Consider the following 14,370-nt stretch of genomic DNA (forward strand, 5'->3'; position numbering starts at 1 on the left):
GAAATGTGGTATAAATCATATTCTCAGTGTATGAAGATACTTTTCCTGGATTTAGGCTTCACATTTTGAAGTCGAATTCTGCAAAACAAAAAAAAAAATAGATCTGTGTGCTACACTGAAAACTGAACGAGGCACGTTGCAAATCAGTTGTATAGAAGGCGCAGCTCAGGGCGATACCAACTACAAAAGTAACTTTTTTTGTTGAGTCTGATGCCTCTAGTGATGTTGGATTTTTTCCCTTATGGCAGACAGCACAGACACAAAAACTGCAATTTGGTCCAATTATAGTCCCCTCTGTCCCTCCACACCCTCCCCCATTGATTTAATGAAGGACTTGGAGGTACAATTCATCACTGATAAATAGTCCCTCTGCCCAGAATGTTTGTTAGACTGACAGCAGCGTGCACTCTCCTCGCTTTTTCCCTCACCACTTATGACTCAGATGAATTTTAATAGAAGCAAAAAGCTTTTATTTGCACTGTAATTTCACTTAAGGATCATATGCTTCAGAAACTGGCAGACGCTTCTATGCCTTGATTGCAAAACACACACTCAGGAGTAAAGAAACACGCAAAAGATGTTATTATTCAACCTGTCACAGTGTCGCAAATCCACTTGGAACTTTGGCCATCAAAGCTCTCCCCCCACCCTTTTCAGTAGGCCCTGTGAAGAGGCACTTACAGATTCCCGCCATCCCCATACAGAATTAAAGGGGGAATTATATTTTGTTTTTGCATCCCTGCCATCATGATGCCCACAGGAGGCTTTGAGTTACAGCAGGTTGTTTTTTTTGTTTTTGAAGAAAATGGAGCTGTCTCACTGCTGCTTCTTTCTTACCCAAGAGAAATCAGACCTGATGGGGATCCAGAACCTTCGGGTGGTGGTTCCAATTTCACCGAGAGACACTTCCTCAAACCATTTTATCATTTTTCTGTTTGGATAGACCAAATTGTGGCTCATAGATTTATTCACGGACAGGATAGGAATTCTCTTTTTTGAAATGTTCTGCTTCACTGAACTGCCCTGAATACGCCCGGTTATTTGAGAGCCACCTACAGAAGGTGCCGTGAATATACTTGTCTGTGTGTATTTTCCGTCAGTGTTTATAACATCTTGATGTTATTGTCTCTTAGTGCAGAAGGCATTCATTATCTTGCGTCTTTTCCTAACCATCTTGTTACATCAGAAAGACTATGTAGTGCCTTTAAGAAAAGCCAGCTTTTTTAGTCATGAATATAGCAGTTTTTGTCACTGAAAAAATGGAATTTCAAATACTGTGTTGCCCAAAATGAACACTGAACCCCATTGTCTTAACTTACTGATACGTAGCGCAGCCGCTCTTGGAGGGCTGTGGGAAGCTGCGACAGCCATCTGCTGCCATCTACTGGCGCCTGTCCACACATCACCTCCTCCATCCCCGGGGCCTGCCCAGCTCACGGGATTTTCCTTGATGGGGATAAGTTTGTAGGCGGTGAAAGGAATACAAGTAAAATTCTCAGTTTTCTTTATAACATTTTGAGATTTTTTTTAAAGGTATAGGATGATATTATCAATGATTAATATTAATAACTGGAATAGTCCTTATTTCAAGATATTTCTGAAATAACTAGCTCACAATATATGACAGGAACAAATATTTTGATGTGTACAGCAATTGAGAACCATTTGAATTTAAGGATGTTACTGTAATTCGAATTTAAAAGCTAAAAATTGATTTAGAATGGATGTTACTTTTGAGGAAAAGTTCATTTGAACTCATTTATAGTTTTGTTTTATTTTTCCCCTTCAGTACAAGGTGAATATCTTAACCAAACTCGCCGCAGAATTGAACAAATTTATGCTGGAAAAAGTGACCGAGGACACAAGCAGTGTTCTGCGTTCCCCAATGCCCGGAGTGGTGGTGGCCGTCTCTGTCAAGCCTGGAGACACGGTAAGGGCTGTGTGTGTCTCTGCAGGACATGCTGGTCTCAGACTTCCCCCTCCAGAACGATGGCTAACGGAACAGCACGATTCAGCTCTTTGCAGTTCTTTCTTAACTGACCTCCAGCAAACAGCAAAGTCGATTTTGTGTGTTGTCAACCTGTTTCACGTTTGCATTAGGTTTGTGCCAGGACCCTCAGCACTTCCCCTCCCAAATGATCTGGGAGTGGAGCAGAAAGGCGGCCAGATTCATTCTGTCATTTTGCAAATGCAGTGTTTTGGGAAGTATTTGCCCTAAAAGTACTCTCTAGTATGCTGTGCTCAAAGCGTCCATGAAGATAGTCATGCCAGGGAATAAGACTCTGATGAGGAAGTTTTTGCATGATTTTCTTGGAACAAATGTCTAACTGGGAAGAGCGGAGGAAAGGTGAATTCTGCAATCTGTACAGTACCAGAGCACTTCCGTTAGTTGGTAAATGAAATGTAGCATCACAGTTTGAAGTTTTTCATCTTGATCTTGTGACATTAAAGCACAAATCAAAGCTGTATTATTTCCTCGAGGTAACCACTACGGATGAATTGGTAGGATGCACACATTTTCTTAGAACATGGATAGAAATCTCTACTGATGAGCAGCGGAAGTGAAAAGAAAACAGTTTAGGAGGCACCCAGAAGGTTTCCGGGGACACTGAAATACTCGCATTTTTATTCCCGTGCAGGAAAATAGCAGCCAGACGTGACTGTCTCCTGTCTCTCATGGATGAAGTGGTGATTCCATTTTGTATCTCAGGTCACTGGGGCTTACATTTTAATGCCTCCTGATTTCTCAATTAGTATAGATAAAATATCCGCTTAACACTGAGGAAAACATCAGTAGTTGGCATTGGCTTCTAGAAAAATATTTGCCATCAATGTGAATATTAAGAAAACATGATCCGTTTTAGTTGTTCGAATGATCAGCCCTGAAACTAATATGCGAGGTTAGAAAAACGACTTAAAGTTTGCTTTACTTGGTGATACAGAAATAGAACTATCCGCCTTTTCAGAAAGGCGTGAGAGAGGCTGCGTGGCTGCGCGTTGCTCTGCTCTGAAAGCGTCGACTCCTGGAAGAAAGCCCTCTTTAAGACTGTCTAATGCCCACGGGTTAAGGATTTGGGAGAGGCCGTAAGAAAAATTACGTGTGTGTGTGGTGTGTAAAATTCAGGGAGGGCATCTTCCATCTCCAGAATTAGGGTCATCAGAGGATCGTCTCTTGGCCTTGACATAAAGAATTGTTCACTTGCACATGACATTATCAGAGCTGTCAGTGGAATCTTCTAGTGCTAGATATGTAGGTTGGTAAACAATGTAAGGGTTTTGTTTTGTTTCATTTTTCTTAAGTTTTTTTCTGGAAGTCATATAGTCTGCATACTGCCAGCCTGAGCTTGTCACTCCTAATTATGTGGCTTTAATTATAAAATCATGTGTGCATGCGTGTGTGTGTGTGTGTGTGTGTTTCAAGTAAATGTTTTCCTTAAATCCTCTTCTAACACCTGAATCCAAACCGCAGTGGAGGGAGGGAGGGCAGGGAGGAGGGAGACGGCTCCTACCTCAAGCCTGGAGGGCAAGAGGGTGAGACTGCAGCCCTGGCCCATCAGCCCAGCGGCCCTCAAGGAGGCTGCTCAGAGGCAGGAAACGGGGCACTCCCAAGGCCAGATGAGCGCAGCCTTCTGGTTTCTTAACAGCTGTTGGCTCCTGATCTGACTTTTCCCACATATAGAAAGGGTCTGGCCTTTGTACATTCCATTTCCTGGTTGATAATTGAATGTAGAAAAGCAAGGCATTTCGTAAATGGGAACAATGTGATATCAGTCCTCGGTTCATTGATGTAGCTCAGATATTAAAAACACCCACCAATAATTAAATGTGTGTACTCATTAAGAATGGTTTGAGAACTAACTGTTAAAAATACATTACTGCAGAGCAATGGGGCCAATATTTTATGCATTCCTTTAAAGTCAGAGTACCTGAGGGGCACACGTAGTGAACAGGCTCAGGACCTCGGGATCTGTCAGCGTGCTCCTAAGTTCTGTTTGCGGGGCCTGCTCAGGTGGGGTGTATGCTTGCTTTTATTTGTCTTTTTTGGTACTTGCAGAACTTCCTTTCATATTCTGTGCCATTGTGTTTTGATGAAACAGTCTTTTCACTTGAATGACCGCTTGTGAAAAATGTCCCAAACCACTAATACCGAAACCCAGTGCAGCCCGAGAAGTTTCATCTCCGGCTCTTAGAACAACTTCTGTAGTTAAATTCTGCTTATTGTAATTAAAACACAAGAAGCTTCCTTGGACCAGAGGCACGGCACTTACTTGAGGCCATTGTGAGAAAACACTACTTGTCATGTTGAAGTTTTGCGGTTTTAAATGATTTTAACACCGCGGGGGCATGTTGTGGGCCCCGCCCCCCGCACTAACAATAGCCGAAGGAGGTTCCCCTTTTATGGCTGGGAAGATAATGGAGTCAATCTCCTTAGTGTATTTTCAAGGAAAATAAGGACCCAAAAACAGCTAAGGGCCTTACAAGTATTCTGATTTTCTCTGAAATGTTACTTTTCATTTTTTAAATTCCAGTAATCTATCATGTTTCTGTTTAGCTGAAGTAAAACTTGACCAATCTTAGAATGGTGGGCCTGGCAATAAGTTCTAAAAAAAGTGTCACATAAATCGTAATTAACAAATCTGTTTTGTGAAGTAAACAATTTGAACACAGTTTAAAAACCTCAGGAAGAAGAGATGTGGGATGGCTGTTGAGAAGTAATGAATCCACCTGGGGGACTTGATGTGCCAAGGCCTGTGAACTGATTCATTGGAAACACTCTGCCCTAAACACAGAAGCTGTGTTTTATTTGAAGGGTTTCTGTAGGGTTCACACATCGAAAGTTCCTGAGAACTTTTTCAGTGTCTATTCTATACTGTTTAACATTAGATGTGGCAGGTCACATTTGAAATGATTGTGTAATAGTTTTTTTGAACACGTGGCGAGAGGATCTTAATACACAGTAAAATGCAGGTAACCAAACAAATCAATAAGAAAGGACAGTGGATGATTAAAGTCAGGAATCACTAATATAATTTAGGAAACAACTCATAGAATAAATCTTATGTGCCTTTCTATATGCCTTCTGAAAATGTTTCTGCAGTAACTCATTTCAGTTTGAAAACAAACCTGTTTTCTTAGACACGTAACACTGTTGTAAACTGGGAGCATTTCTGTAATCAAAGGTAGCATGACTCAACTGTTTCAACCTTCTATCTTTATGATACTCTTGAACAGAAATGTTAAAAATATATATATTTTCAGAATGGTAGAATACATTTTTCCATATGGTAAATTAGACTTATAGCTGCTGAATGTATTGCATAATTTTCACTTTGAAGTATAAAGTCATGATAAGCACATTCACTTTGTTAGCCTTTTGATATCAGAAACAAAACAACCCCATAAGATAGTCACCCAAGGAGGCGTTTTAATATTGCATTTAGTTAAGATCCTTTCAAGTAATGTTTGTATTCTGCGGTCATCGCAGATTTGCATCAAAAATACTCATTTAATACACCAAACAATTAAATGAGGAACCAACCGTAAGCTGGCTATATACTCATCTGCATTTCTTTTTTTCTTAACGATTAGTGAAAGCAGGTGAAAGAATAGATTGAAATTAAATACCTGTTGCTGCTTTCTCTTGCGAATTAGCCCATTCAATATCAGCTAGACGTGGGGATATTTTGGTGGAGCTGAGAAGATCCACCTCGTGATGGAACTGACCTTCCGCGGGGCAGTGAGGCATTTAGGGTTGCTCCTCTGTGAACGCCTTAAAGGCAAGAAACAGCCACTGTACAGTGTGCCGGTGAGAGCATCACACTGGTGAGCGTTGTAGCAACACCACTTACACTTCTCCCCGATTCTGTTTCCTCCTTGCACGTGCTGCTTTGATAGGGCGGGCTCCCACGCAGGTAGCAGTCAGGGCCACAAGACACAGACAGGCTCCCCATCCCATCTCAGAGTATGATGTCCACACCTCCCCTTTGTCTCTAAGCCTCATGCAACTGAGCTTATAGCCGACCATGGAGAACTGGCAAACTTGGCGAGATACCTTTATTTTTTATTTCTTAAAGAAACAAGGTTTGAAAATGTCATAAGCTTCTCAAGTATCCTAACGAGAAGGCAGGGCTGGGCGCTCCGGACGCGCGTTTGCCTGGCGCGAGTTGCGCTGGTGTGCCCCATGCAGCCCAGGCTCGCTCGCTGCATCTTTCCCTGGCAGAGGGACCGGCCTAGCTGCATCACAGACTTTCCAGGTTCTGGATGCCTCGATTTACAGTCATAAAATAATTGTAATAATTACATTTATACATTTTTTTTTTTTGTTTTTTGAGACGGAGTCTCGCTCTGTGGCCCAGGCTGGAGTGCAGTGGCTGGATCTCAGCTCACTGCAAGCTCCGCCTCCTGGGTTTACGCCATTCTCCTGCCTCAGCCTCCCGAGTAGCTGGGACTACAGGTGCCCGCCACCTCGCCTGGCTAGTTTTTTGTATTTTTTTTAGTAGAGACGGGGTTTCACCATGTTAGCCAGGATGGTCTCGATCTCCTGACCTTGTGATCCGCCCGTCTCGGCCTCCCAAAGTGCTGGGATTACAGGCTTGAGCCAACGCGCCCGGCCACATTTATACATTTTATAGCAATGGTTATTCAAGCAGTTCGACAGGATGCCAGTTTTCACCCAAACCTCAGATTGTATCTCACAGCACGCACACAGAGATCCATGCTTTCGTTAACATTTTAAAACTTTAAAATGATGAAATGCTGCAAACATGCAGAAAATTACAGAGAAGAATCCAACAAGCACTCCTGTGCCCGCTGTTCACCATTTCCACGTGTTTCAAGTTTTATTTGACAACGAAACATTACACATAAAATGAACTTCCCCCGCAGCAAGCTCCTCCACCCCATTCCTGTCCTGTCTTCTTCAGAGGTAACGACACCCCCAGGATTTGGCCTTTTAATCTTTTCCAGATAACGTTTATTTTTAAAGGTGAAGAGTTGGTTTTTGTTGGAGGTAACAATGTGGGGATTTTGACAGTTTAATGTGCTCAATTATCCATGTAAAATAAAACATGTTTACGCAGGGCAGTATATTCAATGTTGTCGGAGTCTTCTCCAAGCTTGGCGTGCGACTTTATGTTTCAGGAGTGACCTGCTTGGGAGTAGAAGGTGTGTTGTCTTTGTTTTTAACCTTTTTGTAAGTGACCATTCTCGGCCTTACCAAGATTTAAACTATCTTTTCCTCACTCTTTTAATAAAAATAAAAGTTTACAAAAAAATCATTCTTTCACAGAGCCTTTCCAGTAGCATGCTTTACAAAGGCAGAGGACCCCAGCTAATTTCCAAGGTGTTGTCAATGACATCAGTTTTCACTAGTTCTCTGTGTAACTACAGGCTTTGGCTCTGATTTTGAGCTAACTTAGAGGGCAGTAGGGAGAGTCATATTTTTCTTCATTTTAAGAAATTCTGAAAGAAACTGGACTTGTTTTATATTGGCCACAAGTATTTACCCTTGCCCTTAGCCCCTCAAGTGCTGCCCAGTTCTGGGGAGCCCCACTCGAGAGACAAGGGGAGCACCAGGCAGACGGCATGTGTGCCTGAAGTCCCAAGCCAGCATCGGGGCTGAACGGGTGGCCCCTGGGTTCCCGCGCCCTCCAGAGTGAGGCCGCTCGTGCATGGGCCATTAAAGGAGCCTTCAGAGAAAGGGCTGGGCGCACGTCTCCTGCCGCCTGGTCTCTCTTTGTATTTTGATGATGATTCCATCCTTGCTCAAATACTGCAGTCTCCCGTGGCCGCCTCCCCACCTCGCTTTACATGAAGATGTTGGGATGTGAATACACGTTTCTTCAGGAAATATCACGGGATATTTGCCAGCCTGTCTTATCGTCTCAGAGGAAGTTGCTATTAATATAATCAGATGCAAGCAGTGCCTTTTCACTCAATGTGAGATGCCTTTTCTTGTGACTGTTAACTCAATCTTTCTTCAGATCTAAGGGCCTTAAAATGTGTGGCATTCAGGCACCTGTGTTCAAGTAGAGCAGCCTTTACCAATCAAATGGAGGGATTTTCACGTTTGTGGCGCAGTCAGCAGGGCTGATATTGATCGTGTTTTTCCCGTGGCCCGGTACTGCAGAAGTGGGAACTGCAGCGGGCTGGTAAGCCCTCCAAGCCTTCTGTCTAATTTGGCAGAAAAACACAGAACATAGAACAACAAAAGAATCCTCTTTTTTCCATAAAAATTCTTCCTCCCACCCACCCTTCTTCCCCAAAAAGGGGACTTAATTTTTCAGCTGCACACAGTGATTCGGTGCTCACTCTTGCATTGAAACAGTTGCTGTCTGAACAGGCAGGAAACAGTTTTCTTTTAATTGCCGAAATCATTCGGAAGTGCTTCATGCCCTGCTTCTGTACAGCAGATGCTGTGCATTAATTGGCCTGCATAGAAGTGACCCAGGGTTCCTTGCAGCGGGCCCAATTTTAGGCAGAGGGTTTAAATAGCTTATTTATTATTTTGTATAATCTGGCGTACATTGTGTGCTTCTGCACGTGTCGTATTTCATGGTCTGCAGTTTCTAATGTCATGTGGGTTTCAAAACCTGTGTTTCTCTGGTAATGTACTAGCAGCAGGTAAGCTCAAAATACCATCCATCAGGAGCTAATTTTTTATCCAGACACTGCAATGACTGATGAACCTGTCTTTTGTGTGAATGTTTAGCACAGTGGAAAGCCATATGCCACTGGCACCACTTCCTCCGCATTCCTTACAGTTGCTGGAGAGTGGGCTTCCTGGGGGGCGGGGGGACTCGATGCTGTGTACGTCCCCTGGCCTCTATTTCAACGATAACGCATTTAAAACAGCCCTGGGCTTGGGCAACAAAAAGAGGATGAGGCTGTCTTAAAGGAGACCTGACTCCCTCGTCATTTTCTTTATCAGAAATACAACTGCACACTCTTAATAGGGAACCTTGTTTTGTTACTCCCCGTCTGTTCCAAACAGACCTCAGCCCATTAGAAGGGCCTCCCTTGTGTGGGAGACCACAGCTGTTACTGTAAATCTCATCCACTCACTGTATCACCCCCATTTTGTGGCTCTGAAGGATGAAATTGAGAAATGGAATACTGTGCAGTCATCCCTTACATCTCCAATTTTAGGCCTTTGCCATCATTTTCATGCTTTTATTCCAAATCAAATGACATTAGTGAGCTACACCACCTTCTGATGGATATCTGGTATTGAGCACCGCTTTCAAGTCTGTGCTTGTGGGGGCTTCCTTTTATGTTTGGTGGTCTTTTTTCCCCCTTTCTCTTCTCTTTTTCTTCCTGCACTTTCTTTGAGCGTTCTTAGTGGTCATGGCAGTTTGCAGTTTGAATGATACGCGTTGCCAAATGTGTCCCCGTCTTAGCATGTTTTCTGAGAAGGGGGCATGTGCGGGAGAAGGTTCTCTGTCTTTTAATCTTTGTGGAAGGAGTGAAGAGAACTTGGTAGAAGGATATTGGGGGCTTTAATCAGAAATAAGAAGTGGTTTAAATCATTAGCACAACAAAGCATACTATAAGCTTGAAGATAAAAGTCTCTGGGGAAAGAGTCCTCCGAAAATAAATGGAACTTGAGAGATTTCCATATCATTTATAACTTCCCTTAATTACCCTTGGAAGACTTGCCAGTAAAACTGGAAAATTGGCAGCCTATATCCATTAGAGTCATTTTGCCGACCATGGCAAGCAGCTGGCTTTACGGGATTTGATTCCCATCACTCACAACTCATCATCAGCTGGAGGTGTCTGCAGCTCTTCAGCACAGAGCAAGGCTGGCGACACTCGGGCCCCCGCGACAGGCGAAAATCTGCTGAGTAAATGGGCCGAGGTTTCTCTCAAGCCTCGTTTGGGGCAAGGCCGACTCCCGCTTAATGAGTGCCGCTCTGATAATCGGATGCGAATGTGAACCTTGACCTCGTGTCAAAGGAGAGGACGCAGTAAGCTGGATGAAAGATACAGGATCGAGGCCTCCAAACTTTACACCAATTAGACAGGGAGTGGGGAAATACATCAGGCCCACTAGGTTCATCAAAAAGACTTGCGAGGCTTGTGACCATTTTGTAAGCCCAACACTGGAGACATCCTGTCACAATCATTAAGTCTTGATCAGATGATTCACAAAACTGTTGGAGAAGTGTGCGCACACATCCTGCAGGAATGGGCCTCGCACCCGGGGGCGTCGGAGAGAGACAGCACGTTGGAGGGCCCTCTCTGTGCACCCAGTTACTGCCTGGCTTCCCAGGCACCCCGGGCCATCTGGAAGGTGTTGCTTCCATTGGGCCCACTGCCCAGCTCCCTGGTGTGCGCTGCGTGTACCCTGCGGTGTGCGGCACATTCTGCAAGAGCCAGCGCGGCTGGGAGCAGGGCTCCAAAGCCCTAGGGTGAGAGCCCCTGCTCCCAGGAGCCGAGTGAGAGCATTTTGCTATTGCTGGAAGGAGCCCAGCTCGATGCTCACCCATCCCTGGAGCACACCTCGAGTGCCAGCCTCTTCCCACAGACTGGGGCAGGTGTAGTTTGTGTTTCCATTGCAATATTCTTTGACATTCGGTTTGTACCATATTTGGTTCTCCAGCTCGATTTTTTCCAAAGGATGAAACAAGTCGAAATTCAATTAAGTTCACGTGTGTGTGTGTGTGTGCGTGTGTGTTGGGGTAGAACATGATTCTGTTGAACAAGATGTATCTCACTATTTTGTAGGGCATCAAGGAAGTTTTTAAGCACCATCTCTTAGGGATGAATTAGTGAAAATGGTCTCCAAAACAGATGGTGCAAAGTTAATAGAGAAGTTTGTTACTTAGTTTTTCATTTACAGCTAAATAATCTAGGCCGGGCACAGTGGCTCACATCTGTAACCCCAGCACTTTGGGAGGCCAACATGGGCGGATCACTTGAGGTCAGGAGTTTGAGACCAGCCTGGCCAAAGTGGTGATACCCTATCTGTACTAAAAATACAAAAATTAGCTGGGTGTGGTGGTGCATGCCTATAATTCCAGCTACTCAGGAGGCTCAGGCAGGAGAATCGCTTGAACCTGGGGGGTGGAGGTTGCAGTGAGCTGAGATCGTGCCACTGCACTCCAGCCTGGGCGACAGACCGAGATTCTCTAAAACAGATGATAGATTAGATAGAGCTAAATAATCTAAGTAGACTAGTAGGCACCGTGAGAGGAGCTAGGGAGGGAAACCGGAGTGAAAGGTGGATGGAGCAGGGAGGATCTAATTCTATGATTCGGTGCTGTGCTTGGATGGGGCAGAAGGTGGGATCGCTTCAGTGGGGACACGCTTTTTCTAAAGTCCTTTGAATTGAATTGCCGGACTCTCACAATCAGAGGGAAGGACTGTTTGAATTTCAGGCCTCCCCCCTTTTCCTCATTGTCTCAGGCTAAATCCGAGGTTTTATTCTGATGAACAGTTGGGGACCCAGCACTTGGGGTTACCTGTGCGTTACCTCTTTGCAAACTGCCCACATTAGAAGCACAGAGCCAGTCAGAAAGATGGTCAGTGGCAGCCACAGCAGAGCTCCTTAAGCTCCTGTCCACCACCCGCTTGCTCCCAGGCCCTGGCAGAGCCCAGAGTAGAGCTGTAACGGGGTCAGATTGGCCTTTGCCCCTGGCGTGACCTTTGGAAATCCCCAGGCCGCATTTCTTCATATTTGCAGTTTAGTTGCTAACTCGCTCACTTTGAAGATCCTGTAAAACAGAAGCAGGAGCTGTCTGCCTGTCTGGCCCGCAGATTCTGAGCAATGGGATGGGAGGGGACGAGTGGCAGAAGGGCATACCTGCTGGCAGAGAGGGCAGGGGCTGTGCCACCCATGTGAAGCCAGTGTGCATGGCGGGGGGACGGGGCTCTGGCCAGTCCTGGGCCCTCAGATGCCTGCAGAGGAAGGGCTGGGTGGGTGTGTGGGAGGCCGGCATGCAGTCCCCAGGGAGCTCCTCCACCTGGAGAGAGCACGGTGCCCAGAGCGGGAGGGTGGATTCCTCATTTTTGGATGGCATTTCTACTATGTTCTGTTGAGTCTCGGATCCATTTCCCAGAGAGCCCCCAGTCCTGTTGCCTGAGTGCTCAGTCCTGGGTCAGAGTCGATCGCAGTGAGTCCAGCTTCTAAGAGGACACAGCCAAGCTTCCAGGGTCCCCTGTGTGGAGCTGGCTGGCAGGTGCGCTGCAGTGAACCGGACTTGCTCCTGGCTTCCCTGGTCTCTGCCTGCCTTTGAAGAGAGAAAAAAGGCTCTAAAATGCCGACTGGAGGGAGCGACTGCATTGTCTCTGCGCCACCCCTCCTGAGCCCTGCAAACAGCCTTCGAGGCCGACTCTTTGCTCTCCCTGGAATGCAGATGCCAGGTGAAAATGAATCAAAAAGGGCAGCGCGGGCAGTGCTTCCAGGCCCAGCTCCTCAGCGCGGTGTCTCCTCCATGCCAGCGCCGAAGCCTTGGCATCGTCTCTCTTCCTATATTTCTGTGCCAGGAAAAAGCAGCCCACCACCTGAACAGCAGAGGAAAAGAGTACATCGGGCTCGGGCGCTCCAGAGTGCCAGCAGGACAGCTTGTGCCATACGGGGGGCCCAGAGGGGGACTTGGAGATCATCTGGGGATTTCAGGAAAGAACATTCTCTAGGCGCTTCTGCGGCATTGGACGAATACGGCCACAGTGGTGTGAAGGGCCAGGAGCCCCATGCCAGGACACCTACCCATCCCACATAGCCATTGCCCTAGGAACTTGGACTTGCCCGTTTCAAAGACTGGGAGGCCCTTTTTCACAAAAGCAGAAGAAAAACCTGGCCGGCTCAGGATGCTGACCCATCTAGGCAGAGCGGAGTGAGCGCACAGCATGGTTTTCAGCTGCAGCTAACTCCTGCAGGGAAGCCTCGGGCTTAACCCCAGTGGGCTTACACCCAGCTCAGCCTGGCTTCCCCGCAGAATGAAAGGCAAGCTCTGAACGCAGTCTGAGCAAGGGCCCGTGGGCGCTCCCAGTCTCCTAGCGTGGAGAGCGTATAGCTCTGGAAGTCATTCCCGTGTCGGGAGGGGCTTTCCGGAAGCTGCCTTGTGCCTCGTTGTGGGTACTCGTGGGTACCCGCTGTGTCTTGCAGAGGATGGGACCAGTGGTCCTCATGGCGCCAGGCCTGAGCTGTTCCCAGCTCCCCAGGACTGTAGACAGAAATGTGTGTATTTGGTGGGGCTTTTTTTTTTTTTTTGGGGTAACAGCTATACTGAGATGTTAAAATGTACAATTCAGTGGTTTCAGTCAATTCAGACTTCTGTAGCTGTCACCACAATCAATTTTGGAACACTTGTTATCTCGAAAGAAACCCTGTACCCTTCAGCAGTGACTCCCCTTCCCTCTTCAACCCCAGGCAACCTTGAGTCTGTCTGTAGAGATTTGCCTATTCTGGACATTTCAGGCAAGTGGAAAACATTCCCATTTCCCAGCAGCTCTGTTAGTGGCAGAGCTAGACTCAGAGATCCCCAGGGTAGGCCCCACAGCCAGGGCCCCCAGTTCTCCAGGGCCAGGGATTTTTTTTCCAACAAGGACTTTATGAGAGAGAGAATGGTGTTTCTTTACTGTTCCTAAAGATGAGCTTGGAATAGGAAACTAATTAGAGATTGTTGCTGCTGTTCATAGGCACATATTTTGGGGCATTTGACAAAGAATTTCTTAATGGCTTCATTCCTAAGCGTTATTGCAAAATTAGAATGCTTTTAAAACTTTTGCCCTTTTTAAAATTTGTTTCCAGGTAGCAGAAGGTCAAGAAATTTGTGTGATTGAAGCCATGAAAATGCAGAATAGTATGACAGCTGGGAAAACTGGCACGGTAAGTCCCCAAGTCCCCATCAGCCCAGGCTGGCCTTGTGATGGAGGAACACCCACCTTTGAATCGTGGGTGGTTTGGCTGGAAAGGGCCACAGAGGCACCCTCTCCCTCTCGCTCCTACAGAGGACATTAGGATTGGGAGCTTTTGCCTTTCTGCCCTGATGCGTCCCTGCCTCGTGGAGAGCGTGCCTTCCAAAAAACTCTGTGCATTATGTTCAGGTAGTCAGAGAACAATTGTTCTTCACCTTAATGTCTTTCAAATTAAGGGGTCTTTAATTTTTAATGTTTACATCTGTCTTGGAGGCAGTTAGTTATCTGAGACTTAGGTGACACAGCAGGAAACGGTTTTACAGATTGCAAAAATTAATGTAACTCTTCAAGACAATTTCTCTACAAAGAGAACAATTCAGTTGCAGATCAAGAGGAGCCGAAACCCCATGTACATGTGGGACTTAATTATTTAGGGAGAAAAAAAGAATATTAGTACTGAAATTCATTAATAGTGAAACTCAAGTGTATTTTTTTTTCTTGAAGAAA

General features: G+C 45.7%; 1 protein-coding gene across 5 annotated transcripts in view; it reads left to right on the forward strand.

Annotated features, from left to right (window-relative positions):
- Window positions 1-14,370, forward strand: part of PCCA (propionyl-CoA carboxylase subunit alpha) — a 432,199-nt gene that overhangs the window by 415,699 nt on the left and 2,130 nt on the right. For 3 of the 5 annotated variants that reach the window (XM_031655639.1, XM_031655641.1, XM_031655640.1), the window contains one exon: window positions 1,790-5,357. In XM_031655639.1, the coding sequence (XP_031511499.1) occupies window positions 1,790-2,218 (429 nt within the window). In that variant the 3' untranslated portion in view covers window positions 2,219-5,357. Of the gene's footprint in view, window positions 1-1,789; window positions 5,358-13,756; window positions 13,835-14,370 lie in introns of those variants that run through there. The other 2 variants (XM_031655643.1, XM_031655642.1) reach the window with 1 other exon arrangement.

The sequence above is a fragment of the Papio anubis genome, chromosome 15, assembly GCF_008728515.1.
Source record: "Papio anubis isolate 15944 chromosome 15, Panubis1.0, whole genome shotgun sequence".
NCBI lineage: Eukaryota > Metazoa > Chordata > Mammalia > Primates > Cercopithecidae > Papio > Papio anubis.